The 19,884-nt window shown below is 41.4% G+C and overlaps 1 protein-coding gene across 1 annotated transcript in view; it reads left to right on the top strand.

The window, feature by feature from the left end:
- LOC115902841 (ALK tyrosine kinase receptor-like) overlaps positions 1–19,884 on the top strand; it is a 277,205-nt gene that overhangs the window by 246,174 nt on the left and 11,147 nt on the right. Inside the window, exons 9-11 of the mRNA XM_030946691.1 lie at positions 644–813; positions 11,576–11,670; positions 13,041–13,184. Coding sequence (XP_030802551.1) covers positions 644–813; positions 11,576–11,670; positions 13,041–13,184 — 409 coding nt within the window. The remainder of the gene's footprint in view (positions 1–643; positions 814–11,575; positions 11,671–13,040; positions 13,185–19,884) is intronic.

Here is a 19,884-nt window from a genome sequence, read left to right as displayed (position 1 = left end):
TTACATACAAGGATAAATGCATAGAATTAAATTACATTATCATAACAGAAATGTTAGAAAAAATGGTTCCCTGAAGTATTTTAATTAATAAAAAACCCACCAAATTATTACTGAACTTTAATTGAAAAATCTGTACAACCTTGGATGGAAAATAAAAACTGATTTTTGAAAAGAGTATCTGGGGGATGAGGATGTGATTACTAGTGATGCCTGCTTATTGCAGTCTTTTCCCTATGTTTTTTGCTGCTACTGCTGCTGGAATATAAAAATTTATTACTGAATAAGTTGTTAGTCTTAACTTGAATCTCTTAGGTGGCATCTTACTGGAGTGTAGTCTTTGTACTGCTCGAAAGAGAGGTATAATCTTATCCCTGTAAAATTAGCCACATATGTGAAAGCTAAAACAGACTGTCTAGACTCAACTTTACAAAGAGAAAACAAAAAAGGCCAGTAGCTTCAATGTTTAATAGCATATACTGAGTATTACAGGCTTCCACATCTGTGGAGTTTCCTAAAGAGATTATATAAGGATGGGAGAATCAACTTTTTGGTGATTGGAAAGCAAGGAAAGAGGAATTGATAACTTTGTTAACTTTTGAATAATGTTTGTGATGTTTAATCTCAAATGTTTTATTTCTTCTAGCTACGAATGTCATGGCTCATCCACGGTGTCCTGCTGGGAAATGTCTCCCTGGTGCTGGTGGAGAACAAGACGGGAAAGGAGCAGAGCTGGACGTTCTGGCATTCCGAGAACAGCGAAGCTTTGGGAATATGGCAGTGGATGATCTTACCTCTCCCAGAGATACTGGACAGGTATGAATCTTCTCCTCATTCTCCTGCATGATGATCAGTCCTGTCAGCACTAACTACCCAGCGATGAAAATGGCCAGCACTGCTCCTGGAAGCTGTTCCCTCAAGCAGAAGTGCTTTGTCCTCTGTGAGGCGTCTTCTCTTGGAAGCAGACAATAAGAATAACTGAATATTTTGGGCAAAGCACACAATTTTGCAGCTCCCAAGTCAGTTTTGGTTCAAAAACTGATTCCATGGGTAGTTTACAGCAAGGTGCTTAAACTTCTGTGTCTCCATTTCATTGACTGGGACCCACTCTTTGCATACTGTTCTATGTTGCATGTTTGATGCTCCCTCATGGCTTGCTAGAGTTGGATGTGAGCTCCATAGCTGATGTTTTTTCTGGGTACCAAAGCCCCTGGTGTTCAATGTGTCTAGATCTGAGGATGAAGAGGTGGGAAGAGAGCCTGCTGCAAAATCAGACAAGATTCCATGTGATGGATCATCCTTTGTGTTAGCTGTAGCAGAAGCTCACCTTAATAAAGGGCTGTGCCAGTAGTGGCTTTATTCTGGCTTTAAGCACAGAAGGTTTATCTGTAGCACATGTTTATTTAGAGTGTTGTTTTAGCTGTTTCTTGCCAGTTATCTTTAAGGGAATACTCTCTTTCATTGTTTGCTTTTAATATATGATGATTCTAGAGTAGGCACAGACATGTTTCACCTCCTGCTGCCGTGGCCCTTAGGCTGCAAGATGCATCTGCCATCTGTGTCCTGAGCACTGGTGTCCCTTGTCTTTTTGGAAACCTGTGCCCTAGAAATAATGGATTTCATTAATGGGTAGTTTGCCTTCTCAGAGCTTTGAACAAACATTATATGAATATGTCTTTTTATCTCCCTGGCACTTGGGGATGCACATAGGCTGCAAATACAACAAGGACACTGCCAGTGCTTTGGTCCTGAATGTATAATTAATATGTGTGCGTCAAAGATTTTAAAAATGCCAGCATTAAGCTTATTGTGCAGTCACTGGTAAAGCACCATTTGTAAAAATACCTGGTTGCTTCATTCCCTTCAGCTGTGTTTCCTTTGAAGAATGGTTTATTTTGCCATTATTATTTATGTGATTTATTTCCTAGTGTTGCCAGAGGAATGTTTTGTACCTGAATTATTCTGTACCCTTGTCCTATTGCTTTCCTTTAAATTCTCTCTGCTTGCACAGTCAGGCAGAGAACACTTTGATCTTAGGAGTCAGGCTAGCAGTGCTTCATGAGAAATCATGGATTCAGCTGATAACACAGTGCTGACTGTTATGTATAAGGTGCTGACATGCTTACTTCCCCATTGCTTACAGAGAAAGACAGATGGGTTCCCTGAAGGAAGGGAGTTTCTTGGAGGTAAAGACATAAGCAAGGAAAACTTTGAAGTTTTGGTGTCTCTTGAAAAGTTTTCGGCCTTATTTATTCACAGAAACTGTGCTATGTTAATGAATTTTTCTTCTAAGATTGATTTAATAGAAACCAATCCTCCCTGGAAAGAAAGAAGCCTCCTGTGAGACTTGAAAATACTGCAAGCATCTTTCTTACCATCTCAAAATCTGTTTCTTAGGAAATCCGGACTGCTGTACAGATTAGGAATGAATTCTATGGAAGTATACACCAAACTGGTACTGGTGAGACTCCGGTATATAGATGGAGATAAACGGCAGTTTAATTGAACTGTAAGAAGTAGTTAATTGAACACAGCGCTGGTGCTGCTGAAAGCTTGCTGTGTCTGTCTTTTTCTAAGTGGTTCCTGTGTCAGAAGCTGTGAGGGTCTGTGTTATAGCCATGATGTTGCAGATTTTCCTACAGGAGGAGCTGAAAGTTTAAATCACCTCAAAGAAGTAAAGCTCTCGAGTAAAGCACACCAGGGTACCAGTTTCACACAAATTTAAAGCACATTCCATTGTGCCTGGGAAGCTGAATGGAAAGTGTTATTAATGACAAGATAATATGCTCAAAAGCATGCTTGTTTAAAAGCTGCTTAGCCATAATTTCCATGTTTGGCTTACAGCACTTCAAAGAATCATTAGGAAGACTTCCAAGAAATTAGATCAGCTCTATCTTTAGAAACAGACATTTCTTAAATGTTTGATATCCCTCAGGCTGTTGGGAGAAATTATACTTTGACAGAAAATCACAGCTAGAACATTTCAGGTGAATTGGCAATAACAGAAAAGAGGGAGGAGTAAGACAAAGAAGTAAAATTGAGACTGAGGGATGGTAGATTTCTGGCTCTGTTAGCCTGGGTAACCTTGGACACATGCAATCACAATTTCACCCTGTGTGAGGTCTTACCTCTTCTGCATGGACTTAAAAGAAGCTGAAATGCTGGCACTTTACATCTTCCTGAAGTTATCTACCTGCTTTTGTTCTGGCAGATGTTAGCAGAACAATCCTCAGAGCTCATGTGTTATGTTGACCAGCAGAGCTGATGAAAGAGCTGTAACCCAATTCCAAATGCTCAGTATCCTCTGGGCATGGGGGAGGAAGGGCCAAGGGCCTGGTCAAGGATGTGCCATCAAAGCAGCTACAATTAAAGAAGCCAGTTGTGGGCAAGAGCTCCTTAAATTGTTGGATGAACAGGTTGTGCCTACCAGAGGGAACAGTCAGCACCTCCAGAGGTTCTGTATTTTAAGTTGCCAGTGAGATATACTCAACATGAATGAACAATCCTGGCTATGATTTGTTATCCCCTGTAGAGCCACTTACCTCTCTCTGAAGGGTGCAAATCAAATAATTTGCACAGATTAGTGAAAGCTAGAGAAATGGTTATTTGTACTTACTGGAATTTATATATTAGTGCAGTACCACAATACTTGGATTGAGAGTAGAGAACCACCTTATTGTAAGATTGTTTGACTTGATGGAAAATTAGTATTTGTTTTCCAGCAAAAAATGATGAGCCTGTCAAGGATTGTTCTTTTTTAATTCACAGAAATGCAAGTAGGAAACAGTCTTAAAAACTATGTTGTAGCTGGTAGTTTGGGCTTGCTTTTTTTATATATTTGCTTTTAGTTAGTACATGGGCATTTAAATTTTAGTAATGACAATGTTGTGGGAATGTGACAGCAAGAGCAAACAGAAGCCTGATGTAATTGAAGATGAGTGATTTGTGTAGTTAATAATTAGACATTCTGTTAGTTAAACAGTATGGTCAAGGTACAGCACATAGATAAAATACAATCACATGTAACTAAGCGATTCTCTGGAGCTTGCTCCAGGCCGGTGCTCATTATCACCAACACTTAGCAACTGTTTGCTACAGAGTGTGAGAGGTGGAAAATGATTAACTCTAACAGGCTGAAGCCTGACTGGAAAATTAATGCTTTAAGAAACAAATTCTAAATATCTTGATTTTTGCTCCCTTGATGAAGCTGAGGCCAGCCATGTGGAGCAGCATGTAGACTAAAAGTTCTCTGGGTTCCTCTACAACCTGGCTGAAGTTGCCTGGAAGTAGATTCCAACAACTTCAGCAACTGAGCCAGCCCTGTCCAGCTCTGGACTTTCAAGGCCTCTATTCTCTGCTAAACCTGTCCTTTTCATTTAAAAGATTTCAGTGTAACCTCTGTAAGTGGAATCTGGTAAAAATAGCTAATATTAATAGTAACCTGTCCCACCTCAGTGCAGTCTCATGACAGAAGAAGACTGTGTGGAAAGATAAAAAGAATTTAAAAATGTTTACTGGTTAGAAAGGTTTCTTTGGTTTCCTTTCTTCTTAAGTTTAATTTTTTTGGCATTACAATATCTAAATTTTCAGCCAGTATTTATGAGTAGTGTCCAGATGGAGGAAGGAATAAGAGGAGTTTACTTGAGGTCCCTAGAAATTAAATTTTCAGTCAAGAATATCAGCACCATTTGCCTTGTCACTGATAGCAAGGCCAGGTCATGTCCTTCTAGCAGGGGAAGCATGTTCAGAAAGTGAAAAACCAATTTTCTTTTGGTCCCATAGTGCTTGGAGAGCTTCAAAATTAATTTTTTGCTGATGACCTTCTCCTGAACACAGACTGAGAATTTTATTATATTGGAGGGGATCAGGAAGGTGACTTACCTGGAAGGCTGGGTAAGGATGGGAGGTTCCTGAAGAAGGAAGCAGAGAGGCCTACAGACAGCAGTTACCTCAGAGGGTGATATTCTGTTTCAACAAGTCAGAATTCACATCCCAACAACTGCACTTGCTATTTTGTTTTAACTGGCTTCCTTACCTATTCCAATTTTGCTGACTTGCTGGGTTTTTACAAACTACACTGGCTCTCATTAGGTTTTTGTTTCCATATCCGTGTGGGATTCCCTTCCAGTCTGTGGGAATGAGATTGTCTGTTCTGTCTGGCTCCTTCAGCAGCTCTGGTCTCAGTGGCAGCCACAGCACCTGGGGAGCCTCTCACTCATTGCAGCAGTAAAAGGAAATGGTCTCATCTCATATCCCTGTATCTCCACCAGCTGTGGCAAAGCACTCTTCTTGTCCAGTAATTTTTCTTGCATTGCTCTGTCTTTCCCTCTCACTCCTTTCAGAATTTATTTATAAGTTTCCCAGTGTCAGGTTCCCCATTTGGAAAGAAAAGGAAAAGTAAAGGTTCTTGGCAATATTTTTAACCCAGAGGCCGGTTTATCTCATGTTATTCCTAAATTTTCTTCCCATTCTCTAAGAAACGGGGACCCTCCACACAAGCTAGTCATGTGTCTGCCTACACATTACCACGTATATATTAATTCACAGAATATTCTGTGAATATATATTAATTGGTCACACCTCCACCCAGATCTCTTCAGTCTGTCTTACACCCACCCTATAAGCCCAGGCTATGTTGCCCTGAGGTGGCCACACAGTATTTTGTTAAAAGCAGTGAGACCTTAATGACCAGATCACCGCTCTTCTGCTCTCTAGCATTAATTATGTCTGTGTGACTGTCCTCCTTCTGAAAGAGTTATTCTGAAAATGTTGTTCTGTGCATCTGAAAAGGGGGTTTTGGTGACAGTGTGTGCAGAGTACCTGTGACAGATTTTGTACACGCACGGTTGTCTTTAATAACACCTTTGAATCTCAATCTTTATTACTAGCTATTAAGTAACTTCCTGCATGGCAATTCTGTCACTGTAACTGAGTTTGGTTAACATGCTTATATTTCTCCAAATAATCTTATTTCCTCTAAATGTGTCTTTTATCCCAAATAGTGAGTATTCCTTTGTGAAGTGAGCTAACAATGCATCATTTGTAACAGAGAAGTTAATGGGAACCCGAATGTAATAAGGGTTAGTGACCTGAAATTTCTCCATTCTGTGAATACCTCGGTCTCAAGCAGGTTCAGCTGTAATTATTTTAGCCTAGGTAGGGAGAGAAATCATCTCCATCAGAGGCAAAACATTACCACTTATGAAATGAGATTTGTACGTACAGACACACTGTGTTCGTGTCACTGCATGGGGGATTGAGTACAGAGGAGATTAACGTTCAGTCTTGGTTAATAATCCCTGTCTTTTATGATCAAAAGAAAAAAAATAATGATTATGAGGCTTTCTAAAATAATGGCGTGAAGGCAGCTGCCTGAGTCTGGGTAATGAAAACCTGAACTGCCTGTATGAGCCAGGGACAATATTTAGGTGAAATTCAGAGTAGTTACTGAAGGGAGGGAGCTGCAGAATTTGCACAAAATCAGCTTGCAGAGGTCTTCAATGGCTTTTTTATTTCCCTTTCATCAGAAGAAGATAGAATACGTGCAAAACCTAACATTTCCGTGCAATGAAGATATAGGGATAGATGATGTGTGCAAACGAGTTTGTCCTCATGGAGGCTATACCAACATAGCTATAAATACATCTTCACACTTTTAGTTCTGCATTTCCCTCTCTAATAAGCCCCAAATATTTTGGGGAGAACCAGTCTTCTGTTAAAATCAAGAAAAAAAATAAGTAATCAAAAAGAATGAGCTGAACAGAAAACCCAGGGTGATGTGACAAAGCTCAAATACTGACCACATTGAAATAAAATCCAAGATTCATACAACCTGAGAAGTGGGAAAGGTTACAGATCAGAAGCTTTGATGTTGTCCTGTTTTGGTCAGATTTAACTGAGTTAAATTACACTTTCAAAGAACTGTTCATCTGGATTGACATTTCACAGATAGGACCAAAGATACAAACCAAAAAAAAAGCTCATTTTGTGTCATTTCCTATCTGTGACTGAAATATTTGAGCAGTGGTCACCCTTGAGTGGTTTTTGAATGTATGTAAAATTTGTATCCTTCAAACAGAGGAGCTGATGCTCCCCAGAGAGGAGATTGAAAGGAGGAGGGGCAGGGTGTCCTCCTTGTACAGCATTTCCTATTTGCCTCAAACAGAAATTATTTTAAAAAGGCCTTTGCATGTTTTTGCTTTCACAGCTCAGCTGACACTGAGCCCTGCACAGTGGAACTTGTACTGCCCAATTCATTTAAGGAATCCTCTTTTTAGCTGTGCTCCAGGTTGAGCAGGGCAAAAGGAGACAGTTAAGAAGTCATTTCCACCAGCCCTCAAGTTGTAATTTTTCTAATATCCAAGTCATTAAAGGGTTTCATAGCTGCCATGCTTTCATTCCTGTGAAGAAATCTAGCTTACAAACACAGACTTTTCTGATGAGGATCTGGCTTCCACGTGATGAAGTTGCAGGGATTTATTAAGCCACAAAGTCACGACAAACTTGCCACCAGTAATTTGGCTGCTCCTGTATAATATTGCCTTCAGGAATATTCTTTCCTGGCCATTCACTGCAGCATCTGTGTTTGCAGGGGCTGTGTCTGTGCAGTGCTGGAGCCAGTGGAGATGCAGGGTGTGCAGTCAGCATTGCCCCTCTTTGATCTGTGCACAAACCCCAGTTGTGGAGATTGTCACCTCCACTGCTGTTCTGAGTCACTGCAGTAACATCTCCTGCTGCTGCTGCTGCTTCAGTGTCAGCTCCCACCAAAATCACAGGGAGTTATTTCATTGATTTCAGGGATCAAACGGAAAGGGGGAAAAAAAAGACAGAGAGCAAGGGAATGAGATTGTCTGTAGGTTTTCTTTCCATCTCACTGATGTGTGACATTTCCATCTTGAGTTTTGATTAAATTTCCCTTAATTAGCCCATTAAGCTAAAGCCACCAAAGCTAATGATTGAAATGTTTGTTAACTGATGATCTTTTTTCAATGGAATTTGAAAGACATCGTATTTCTAAATTAATAGTGGCATTAAACAAGGGAAGATAAAATGATGAACTATTTGTTGCAGAAATGCTGGTCTCAAGAGAAGGTTTGTACTGAAATTGCTTTCGTGTTAGCAAAAAATAAGATTAATAGGCAACCCAAGCAGCACTGATGGTCCTAATAGTGTTTAGCATTCACAGAATTTTTGTATTTTGGAGGCATTTCTGTCCTTTTTTTTCATTCCTGATGAACTTGTGGAAATGTCTCAAGGGTTCTGGTCCCAGTGTTCCTGCAGGTGAAATCAGCAAGGCTGATTCTTAACTTGAATGAACTGTAAATAAAAGTAAAAAGCAACCTATTGCATTCTGACATGGGCGTGTGATATGGCACTCCCTTCAACAAGAGAAACACTGGTTTGTGTCATGCCTTCAAGGTCTTAGAAACTGAACATTTGATAATTCTCAAAAGAACAACCCTTTATTGACTGAAGAGGCACAACATGAAAAGTGCATCAGTGCGTAACACCTTGGGGCATGAACCTTAGGAAATTGCCTGAAGATATTTTTAGAAGTGCTCCATTGCCCGGAGGCAGAAAGAAGGTGCACTGTAGTCTTTGCAGAGGCGTCTGTCTCTTATGCTGCCTGAGCTAAAGTCTGCAGTACTGGAGGGAAAAGCTGACAGAGAGCAATTGCTTATTTGTCTTTGTAATTAATTTTACAGCCTCAGTTTAACGCCTTACAATCATAAATTCACATCAGTGTCCTTGTCTGCAAGTGGCATTTATTGTGCACCCCGAGGAAATTGGCTGAGGCTCAAATGCACCAGACTTGGTCCCCTCAATGCAGCGCCAATGGTCACTGTGTGCAGGACACTGATTTTTCACTCAGAGCTGTCTGAAAGATGTGCAGCTGGGCCAGGTTCCACCCTGCCTCTTCCTGGGCATTTCAGCTGCACACAACAAGGAAGGAGAAGCTTCTGCTGTATTTTACAGCCTGAGGTAGGCGCTGGTTCTCCATAGCACACCAGAATGTGACCTGTGGTGCTTTAGGACCTGTTTCACACACAGTTCAATCATCTCTGCTGGTGGCACTGTGACTTGCAGGGAAAAGGAGATTCAGAGCCCACTGTGTGTGTCCAACAGCTTTTGTTTAAGTCTTGTATGGCATGTCTCAAACTGAACAGCTTATGTTTATGCTAGAGCCTGTAATTTCATTTGAAGTGTTGTGGGATATCAGCTGTAAAGCAAATGAGGGAGGGAGGCAGGGGGAGGGCAGCCAATTCCATCAGAAGCCAATTTAATATCCAAGGATTTTATGTTCCCTTCTGTTCTCCTCCTAGACATACCCACAAGGGGTTTCAGGTATCCCAACTAAGAACTGTGAGACTGCTGGCAGCATCAGACTGCAGTTGCACTTTTTATGGATTTTGGAAGGCTAAAAATATGCTTTTGTGGTATTCAGACTTGTATGGATGGAGCTGCCACCTTTTGAGCTAAAAAAGATGGATCATTTAGCAAGGAAAATTGTGTCTTGCAATTTGGAGTTGCCTTTGATGCTAGGGATACTATTCCTTCACCATATCCACTATTATTTGTGTCAGACACCTGCTCTTTCATGGCAGCTGCTCATGTCCTCAGAACACAAAAAGTCAGTTTTAGTGAAGTCTCTCCATATGTGCAATGCATATCTCCAAGGAGTGAGAAATTTCAGTGTTGGAACATCTTTGCTTTTCTTTACCAGAAATAAAGAAGGAGGAACATCATAACTATAGAAATATTTTCTGTGGTCTGTTCTAAACCCTTTGTACCTTTTGGAGGCTGACAGGAGTTTTTTCTGGTTTGAGTTTTTTGCTTTGGTTGTGTCAGCTTTTCTGACTCTGTGCCCAGCTGTAGCTTAGCAAGAACACCAGTTGCAGAAGACAATGACTCTCCAATCTACATATCCTCAAAATATCCTCACAAATATCCCCGGGGTGTGTTTTAGCTTTTGCCAAACCTCACTGTCCCCTCTGGAAAGCTGCCCTGTGTTGGAAAACAACGTGGAAGTTGGTTACATTTGCTGACAGAGTCAGAAGGCTCAGTCAAAATCCACATTCAAAACCCAGGAATATGTTGTGCCACAGTAAATATGCACATGACCAGGGCAGCTTCACTGGAATTTTGGTTTTGAGGTTGGCTTGCTGGTAAAGGAGAGGTATATTTTAAAACTGTAGAAATCACCAAGACTAATGTAGGAATGCTAATAACACACACAAAGCTGAGAGAAAGCATTTTAGACCAGTGCCATGCAGAAAGGACTAGAGTGTGAGAAAAAAAATCTGCCAGTGTTTAGATCCTTGCTGCAAGGAAGAGACAGGATTTCTAAAGCCTTTTGAAATAAATAGGGGTGCTCCTCAAAAATACCTTGTTCTGTCATCATTTCTCGTCTGAACTGAAACACCTGCAAGAATTCACATTCTGACTGAACATTTATCTCTAAAATATAGAGTGGGAAGCACCAGCAATAGATCTACATTAAAGAGACTCACAAATAGTTTAACTTCTGCTGGTGTAAAACATCAAGATACAACAGAGAATGAGGTTTAAATAATATTTCATATTCACTTGCAGCTTGTTCTACATCATGTGATCATTTCACGTTTTTATAGTCTTGATGCAACCTCTGAGCATTGTATCTGACTGCTGAGCTATGGTTGGCTGCTTTCAGAAATTTTTCTCTTTCCTAAGCAGAGTATTATGATTTTATGTGGCAGATATGCATGGAAAGAACATGAACTTGCTAAGCTAAGAGAAAACCTAAATCCATGAGTACACACAGTTAATGTGTGGTCAATGTACTGTCAGATTTGAAGTATTTGGTTGTGGGTAATTTTTGCTCTTCCTGTTGACTTGTAATATCACTGAGGGTGAATTTACAGTGATTTTTCTTCTGGTAATGTAAGAGTGGCATAACTTCCCAGCAGAAGCCAGCTTTCCTGAAATCAGGAAGTGATTTAAGGCAAACCTCCTCAGCTTCTCTAAGGAGATAATGAGTTCTGCTCTTCCTGTGGACTACCCAGTGTCAGTTCCTCTCTTTTGTGGCTGCCAGGGCTGTTAGACACCCTTTGCTTCCTACAGAGCGCATCAACACCAAATACTTTCTAAAACTGGTCCAGCCTTTGATTGCCAGCTCCTTTTAGGAACTCCAAATTACTTCGGGAGCCCTGCCTACTTATTTTTCTTAACACTTCAGGGTGTAAATCACTTGTGAGATTAAAACCTCTTAGGGGTCTGGTTGGTTGAGCTTTTATTTGTACCAGAATCCAGGGGACTTTGTTTTCTGACAACATGCATACGCACACTTGTGCTGCCTTCAGGCTGTTTGTCTGGAGGGAACAGGGGAAATATTCTCTTATTGTGTCCACCTGTATTACTGTATAGCTCCCCTCCTCAGATCATCTTTCCTTGCTAGGAGTGAGGATATTTTCTCCATCAATTTAATATTTTTATACATGAAAAGTTTTTCTCTGCCATTCAAATGCTGCTTTAATTGTGAAGAGCTCTGAATTTCATGTTCTTTAGCAGAATTTAATCCCATTTTTTCCAATTTGTGCAGGTTTTGGTTTCAGATCACTGCTTCATGGGAAGAAGGCTCTGATGCCATTATTGCTTTTGACAATGTCTCCCTTAGTCTGGACTGTTATTTAACAAGTAAGTTTTCCTTTTATCTGCAAGCGACTTGTCTTTTATTTGCCATGTAATTGAAATTTTGGAACTGTGGGGAAGGGGCTGGGTGTCATTATCTTCAAAAGACTCTTGAAAGGCAAAGGTCTGTGTCAGAAATCACTGTGCTTAGGCAGAGGACCCGGCTCAGGTGCACCCCATACCAGTGCAGCCGGGTGCAGGGAGCGAGTTCCCAGTTTGGCATGAGTGGGCAGTGAGACACAGGGTGTGGGAGATCAGCTTCCAGCTGAGGCAGAACCATCACCTGTCCAGCCAGGCTGATGCAGAAGCCAGTCTGTGGTTATGGATTTCCACATGACCTGGTTTGCTGTGTGACACTTATCAAAATGAATGACAGTTGGACACTGGCTGGGAAAAGACAAGCATCCTGTGATTGACACTTACTTTGCAATAACACTGGGCACAATACTCCAGTTAAATTAGAACAAGGTTATTTTATTTAGACTGACATGCATTTAAGTCTGAATCAGAAACTAGGATCTTCACACTCTACTGCTCTGGGGAAAAATTTGGATTCTGATCCTGGCTTTGTGATTGACTGGCCTCTAGAATATGCCCAGTCTGTACCTCTGATAGCACATGTAGATTTTTATTAAACGTTTGTGTCTGACTCATCTTTCATAATCTCATGCATAGTGAATTGCTTAATTTGTAAATGTGTTCAATGATCTGTCACTCTGTACCTCAGACCAACAACTTACATGAGGGCTGGAGAATTGCTGCTCTGAACAAATTAAACTTCTGCCTTGGGCTGAGCAACAGAACTTAAGCACATCCTTTCTTCTCCTACGCTTGGAGCTGCAACCTCTGTAGCCCTGTTTGGACTGCAAACCTCTGAACCACTTCTGCAGTCAGAATGTTTCATCTGCTTTGTGTTATGTTAATTTGCATTGCCTGGGGCATGAGTCTCTCCATTTATGCTGCAATACCTCTTGGGTTCTGTGCATAAGTGCAATAATTCTGTGCATACCTCAAGTTACAGTATTCAAAGAGATCTTAAAATTAGGATAGAATTAAAGAAAATTCATCCTGCTTTTACTGGCTAAAAAAGTTTTATAACAGCTGCTAAAGATTGTATTCTGTATTTCTGCTTTGTGTCTTCTTTCACTTAATGTTTTGCCTACCACTCATTCCTGTTTATTTTCCTTTTGTCTCAGTTCTGTAACAACCAGGGAAAGTAAATGTGCCCATTTCTTTTAATAATGTTAAATCCTGTGACTGCAGGCTCTTATTCTCAGCACAGAAGTCTGCAGCCCTTATTTTAGCTTCAATTTTGGGTAACATAGTGACTCAGTCCCCCTCAGCCATAAACCAATCTGCGATTTCTTGTTTTCTAGTCAGTGGAGAGAAGACACCTCGAGGTACCACTCCAGACTCAAGCAATTTGCTCACCAGTAGAGGTGCCCAGAAGAAGTTTGGATGGGAACAAAAGCTCCTGGGAAATCTCCAGCTCAGCAGTGCCCCCTTTTCTGATCCAGCAGGTAACTGTCTGAGAAGTATCATCAGACAGGAGAGATTTCCAACTAGCGCAGATTTCATTTAGATGTGGCTAAATGCAATTTTTTCCCCCCAAAGCCTTTGATTAGAGCTTTTCCCAAGTCTCTTACAAATAAAACAAACATGTTCTAGAAAGAGATTATCTTTAGCTGCTAACTGTAATTTGGTTTTAACTGCAACAGGCTACCAGCTGGTCAAAGAACCAGAGGGGGCCCCTTGAAGTAAAACATGGGTTTAAACTGTAAGATAAGTGTGTTTGGTGTCATGGTCATCTAAAAATGGGCAGGAATCAAAGTGAAGTGTCCAAGTTGACTGAGTTTAGCATTTATTAACCTGAACACCCAGCTCTGGTTGATACAGACTTGGTTTGAACTAACATAGCCTCACTTTTCCAGTAGATACTCATTGTCCATTTGAAACAGTGCAGTACTGGACTTAGTTGGAAATGTCAGTCTTGTATGTTCATGTTACTTTATTCTCCCTTACCCTTCAGCTCCTCTTTCCAACCTAACTGTAATTAGCCCTTCCAACTTAATCAGCCTTTCCAACCTAACCATGCTTTGCCCTCTCATCGCTGTCTCCCAGGTGTTTCCCTCTCTCCTCTCCCAGGCTTTCCCACATATTCACAATATCTGTTTTGGGTCTCAAAGGTGCATCTCCATTTGAATTGGCTTCCTTCCCTCCTCCTTGCCAGCCTCTCTTCCTAACTGGTTCAAGCAGCCACAGCCTCCAGCCTGCCTGGGGCAGCAGGGCTGCCCATGGAAGCGAGGGGTGCCTGCAGGAGAGACAAGTGCTTGTAACAACTGCAACCCCCAGCACTGTGTGCAGCTGCTTCTCCTCACTTAGGGCAGCTCCCTGCCAATTTGAAATCCCTCCCCTCTTAGGTGAGAGAGCAGGGTTGTTAAATGCCTCCTTTGCTCTGTCATTAAGCCTAAGAATTTGTTCCTGCTGCCTCCTTCTCTCCCACTCTTCTGCTAAGAAGAGTTCTTTGCATTTGTTCTTTTCTGTATTTCACTTTGCTACCTGCAGTGTTCTGTTGAGGTGTATGGACTAATGGTGTTAGCCCTGATGCTGACAGCAGTCTGGTCAGTGTGGCCAAAAGCCCCACAGAGCCCTCAAAGCCTCCCTGAAAAGCTGGATCCATGAGCCCACCCCGTGCTGCCACAGCAGGGCAGCTGCTGCTGCCTGAGCTCTCGTGTGAAGCCAGCTCTGGCGGCAGAGGCTGAGGGACAGCCTGCAGGGTCAGCTGAGTTCCCATCACATGGAGTTTACTGATATTTTATGTGCTGAGCATCACACAGCAAGAAGAGTGCAGGAGCACTGCCAGGAACCCCGAGGGAAGTGAGACAGAGGCAATGAGCCCATAGGAGAGGGTGCTGGGCTGGGTGAAGCTGCACTTCAGCCATAAAGGTTGTGTTTAGCTCTCTTACAGATGCTGTGTGTGAGCTTGGGCTGTCACAAAGGTATAATTTACAAAAGTATCTTTATATGTTCTCTTTGAAGATCCTTTGAAGTTCTCCCTTCAATATCTGTATTTCTGTTTCCTGCCTGTAAGTGGAGTTGTCTTTTAAGTGCTCTCAGTATTGCCCTTGGGTCAGTGATCTCATGGTAGGATCCGTAGGCAGGGGTAGATTATGGATTTCTGGCTGGCTTTCTGTGGGTGGTGATGTAGTTTCCTAAGGCAGTTATATATTTCCTTCCAGGGTACCTACTGTTTTAGCAACAGAAAAAAAAAATTAGATTTTAGATGCAAAGTTAATGTAAAGTATGCGTGGGCTAGAAATCCTGTGGCTGTAAATTTTTGTGAGAATTTTGTTATTTCCTACTTGTCGCAAGACTTGACATCATCTAGCTCTTCTGCTCCCTGTCCTGTCTGAGGAATTCAATTTAAAGAAAGGCTTGGATGGTAGAAATAAAGGGAATCAGATTGCATGAGGGTAGAAGAGAAGGTCACTGAGGTTCCTCGAGCAATTAAAATAATTTGTGATGACCTTGGGGTGAAAATTCAAGGCAATTCCAATCTAAAACAGCTTGCCTATTTTCTGGGCTTTATCCTTGGTCTTGTTCATATTCTGTCTAAAATTGTCTCTAGCCCTTGGGGTTTGAAATTATTCCTACAGCAATTTTCTCCCCTTGTGCCCTCAGAGTAGACAGGGCAGAAACAGAGAAGCTGAGTGGCAGCCTCTTGCAGTGAAAGTCATTGCATTTCTGAGGGTCTCTGCAGCACCAAATTCCCTTTTCCCTTTGTGTTGCTGAGCTCCTGCTTGCTGTCAGGAAACACTGCAGATGCTTGTTTGGTCCCTGGGCTATGTATTTTACCCAGCTTTAATCTTATTTCTTTCTGCATCCCGTAATGCATTTAAGAAACCTCAGGCTGATTCTGAGAAGGCCTTTCCTTTGATGGGCACATATTTACTGTTGTGTGAGTGAACCAACAGCATCAGCACCACCCTGAAGTCCCAAAGACTGCACTGACCAGTATGAGCTCAGCTAAAAGTAATTACAGTTAATAGGATCTTTGACTTGTGTGATGGATCACATACTATAATATTTCCTTCTTAAGAAATCTTACTAAAACAAAGAACTGTGCTCCTAAAGCTGATGAGACAACAGGATAATAAAATGCCCTCCCTAAGTCCCCAAGCCAGCTCAGCCTCCACAGCAGGAGCTACAGCCTGAAAGACAGGTAGCACTTTGTTTACACAACATTAAATCCAGACAAGCTCAGTTGTTTTCAAGGGCAGGGGCCCTCCACTTGCTCCTCTGTATCGGAGCACAGCCTCTTATATCCACACCTGCTGCTTTTGCCTGTGCTTGGAAATGCATTTCCAGCAGAATTGATGGTTGGCCCCACCAGCCCCCCTGTCCTCTCCGTTCTCAGGCCCTGCACCTTCTGACTTGCTTCTTCAGCCTTGCCACTGTTGGCCATGGCTCAGAGGGCCTCCAGGTCATGCATGCCGGGGATTCAAAACACACCATGCAGCCACACTGTCAAACACCCTAAAGCTTCCCACTGCAGTGTGTCACACCTGGGATCATGAACACACCAGGTAGAATAAGACCTGAAATGTCTACAGCTAATGTGGTGTTGTTGCTCTCTCAAGTTCCTTGATGACCAGGACCAGCACAGAAAAATTGCTGTGGTTTTCAAATCACACAGCTACTTGCAGTACAAGGTGGCCATTAGATAGATGTTCACAGGGCAGTGCAAAAGCTTTCCTTTTCTATTAACTAATGATGTGTTATTTGCTGGAATACCAGCTTCTCGCTGAAAGGTTGCAGGTGAAACTTGATTCTAGAAGCAGCCTGGAAAAGCAGTTGTGAAAAGGTCTGCATATGCCAGAAGACTGAATCAGCTTTAATGGAACCAGGATTTTTCATTGAGATGGTTAAATCTGTACAAAAGGCTGAGTGCTATTTATTCTGTTGTAAACCAAGGCTTACTTTGGCTTTGGTTTTAAATTGGTTAGGTATTAGTTTAAGTAAAACTGAAAGCTTCTCAAACCATACTATCATTCAACTACCAATTAAAAAGTCAATTTATATCAAACCAATGCAATTTCCTTTTATACACAAGGCTAGAATATGGGAAATTCGGGCACATAAAGATACAGTGAGCAATAATGAGGAACTCGAGGTAAACAAATTACTATCACAGAAGCTGAAGGAGACAAAATAGGATTCTCAGTAGGCAAAAGGAGATAACAAGACACAGAGCAATCAAGCTTTAATTAAAGATTTCTGATGCTTCTGAATAGGCTTTAAATACCATGAGGATAGCCTCTCTTTTGATGTTTCAGCTTCTCTTCTGTCCCACTGACAACTTATTTGTGTCAGGGCACACAGTACAAAAATGGCATGTTGTGCAATGTGCAAGTACATTAACCTGTTCTCCCCTCAAATCTTGCATTGTTTTGTCCCTTCTGCTCTGCACATCCACCAGCCCTTGTGCAGCCCTGATTTCATGCATGGAAGCTGCCATCAAATAATTTTCTTACCCACACTGGGATACTGTTTTCCTTCCAGTCTCTTCCCCACAGCATTTAGTGGTTGCACAGATTTTGTGTTTTGCATCGCGGAGAGTCCTGTTTTGAGCACTTCCATGGCTGTTTCTCGGAAGAACTCTCAGTCACATTACTTAATCAGATGAAGGAGCTGAAAGGGACAGCGGAGCAAGTATTAAGTAAAAGAAAATTACATTTGGTTGCTCTTTGTATGCAATTATACTAACTGAACTGTTGGTATAATGCAATAAAGGTATCTGCAGAATTGTATTTTTGTATTATGCATCAATTAACACAGTAAATAACAGCTCAGTGCCCCCCTCCAACAAAAGTAGCATTCTGAGCAGTGATGGAAATGTTCAGACACAACAGTGGGATCTCACAATATGTAGGTATGAATTTCTTTATTGCAGTGTTTACACTTGCTTTCTCTGGAGGATCGAAAATAGCAACGGTGCAATACTGAAAATCAGCATGCAACCAGATACAACCTAGCAAAGTTGAATTGGCATAATTGCTCTCCAGAGTTAATCATGCACTTGAAATAAACAGGGCAATTCACAGGTTTCAGACCTACACTTCAAAGCTGCTCACTCTTAAGAATGGCAGTTTAAATTGTACAGAAACTGCTGTAAATCTCAGAAAATGTTTTCAATAATTTTTCCACCTCCACCCAACTTGGTCTTTGTTATCTAACGTGCATTTCTACCATCCTTTGTAATTATGAGCAAAATGAAATTCCAAAAAGGTTGGTAGCATGTATCACTTAACACCCTTTGTGGAAGACTCTTTGTGAATCATGAAAGGGAAAAGAAATTTGTTTTCTTCATGCTGCTTTGTTAGTGCCTGGTTTCAGAAGGTGGCAAGAAACAAGGCGTTCTCATTGCTGTCCAAAGTCAGTAGTGCTTTTACCCTCTTACACTGACCACAATTTGCTACAAGAATGCCCCGAGAGTGTTCCTTATTTGTAAACACTTAAGAAAAATCTAAAGCATGAATCAAGCTTTTGAGTATTTCTTTGAAATGATACTCAGGATCAATCAGGCATGTTTGCCATCACTGCAGATGCTCCTCCTGTTGAACTGAAAGACCTATCCAAGTCTTCCACTGCTGCCCTCATTCAGAAAATAAAGATAGAAATAGTAACTCCAGAAAGGGTGGAAAAGCTGACCTCTCTTAGTCTAGCCATACCTCAGTAACTGGTTTTCATATTGCTGGCAAGACTCACTAATTTCTATGATCATTTTATAGCCCCTTAATAGCATTTTGTAGGCACACTTAACAGGTATAGGACTGTGATTGTGAGCACAACCTAGTTCTGCCATTTACCATCATCTTTCAACCCCTGCCCCATTAATCTCTGGCAAATTCAATCCTGGGAAAGGTAATAATCTCCAATTACTGCTCACAGAACACTGTTAAATGGCAGAACCCAAAGCAAAATTGAAATCCTTACCTCACTGAGCATGTTTCTTATGTATGCTTGTAGTGTATTTTGCCTACAGGCTTCCAGCCTGGACCACTGGAATTATTGGTAATGCATAAGTGAGATTTCTCATGCACTGAGTAAAATCTACAGCTCTCCACACAACCCATGGGGCCAGTGGCAGCCAAATGTTAGTGGAGATTATGGTGGGCAGTTTCCTGTAACCCTCTGATTTCCCATATTGGCCAAATATTGCCAGGCAAGGGAAGTTTATGGAAGTTTTTACAAATAGATGAAGCAAACATTCCACTTGGTCATTGCATCAAGCTTGATGGCATCTGCCTGAGACGAAGAGGTAAAATGGACTCTGTGAGGAAGAATTAATAGCATCCAAAAGTTTAGCCACTGGGGTTCTTATGCCTCTGAAACATGAGAATTTACAGCCCTTATTAATGTGGATTTTTACTCTGTTGGAAGTAGGGTAGCCTTTTGGTCTGAATAGAGGTTGTCACAGCAAGTTACACAAACTGTCTGCACATTGTTTTAAAGCACTGATGCATTTCACTAACATGTTACTCTAGGTTCCAAAATAAGCCAAGTACCGTGGTGCTTGGTGGGCAATTTGCTCAAATCACTAAGGTTTTGGTTGGCAGTGGGTTTAAACTAGGTTCAAACCAGCTTGATTTGACAAATGCCAGTTAATACATTTAGATCCTTGAGGTATAGCCAGAATGCCTCTGTCTGTTTTGGGGCATGGAGTTTGTGAGCTGTACACGTGCCAATGAAATTGCTTTCTATGTTAGAAGTACAAATATGCCTTAGGCTTTGCTCCATGGTTTTCTCTCAGTGTTGCTGGTTGTTATTTGCAACAGTGCCTGCAGCAGCATTGCCTAGGGCTGCAAGTAGTATCAGAGCTTCTAACAAATCAGTCATTTTAAGTCTTGTGGGGTTTTGTTCATTTTGTTTTCCAAGAGCAGGACACTACTCCCCTCTTGCTGTGGCTGAAATCCAGCACCTTGGTTGCTGTGCATTTCATGTATCTAGACAAACTGTGTGAAACTAGAATTTCTGCTGTGCAAAAGGATGAGCAACTGTGTGTGTAAATATATCAGTCAGTGAATTCATTACGGAAAGAAAAGTTGTGAAGGAAGACAATTTTTTTTCAATTGTTTTAATAGAGAAAAAAATACATTTTTTTGCAAAACGTTGCTTCTGGGACCTTGCCAATTGTTGGGGGGCTTGCCAGGGAGCAGG

Source organism: Camarhynchus parvulus, chromosome 3 (assembly GCF_901933205.1).
Source record: "Camarhynchus parvulus chromosome 3, STF_HiC, whole genome shotgun sequence".
Taxonomy (NCBI): domain Eukaryota; kingdom Metazoa; phylum Chordata; class Aves; order Passeriformes; family Thraupidae; genus Camarhynchus; species Camarhynchus parvulus.
The sequence above is the reverse complement of the archived record's forward strand: the minus strand, read 5'-3'. Positions and strand labels throughout refer to the sequence as shown.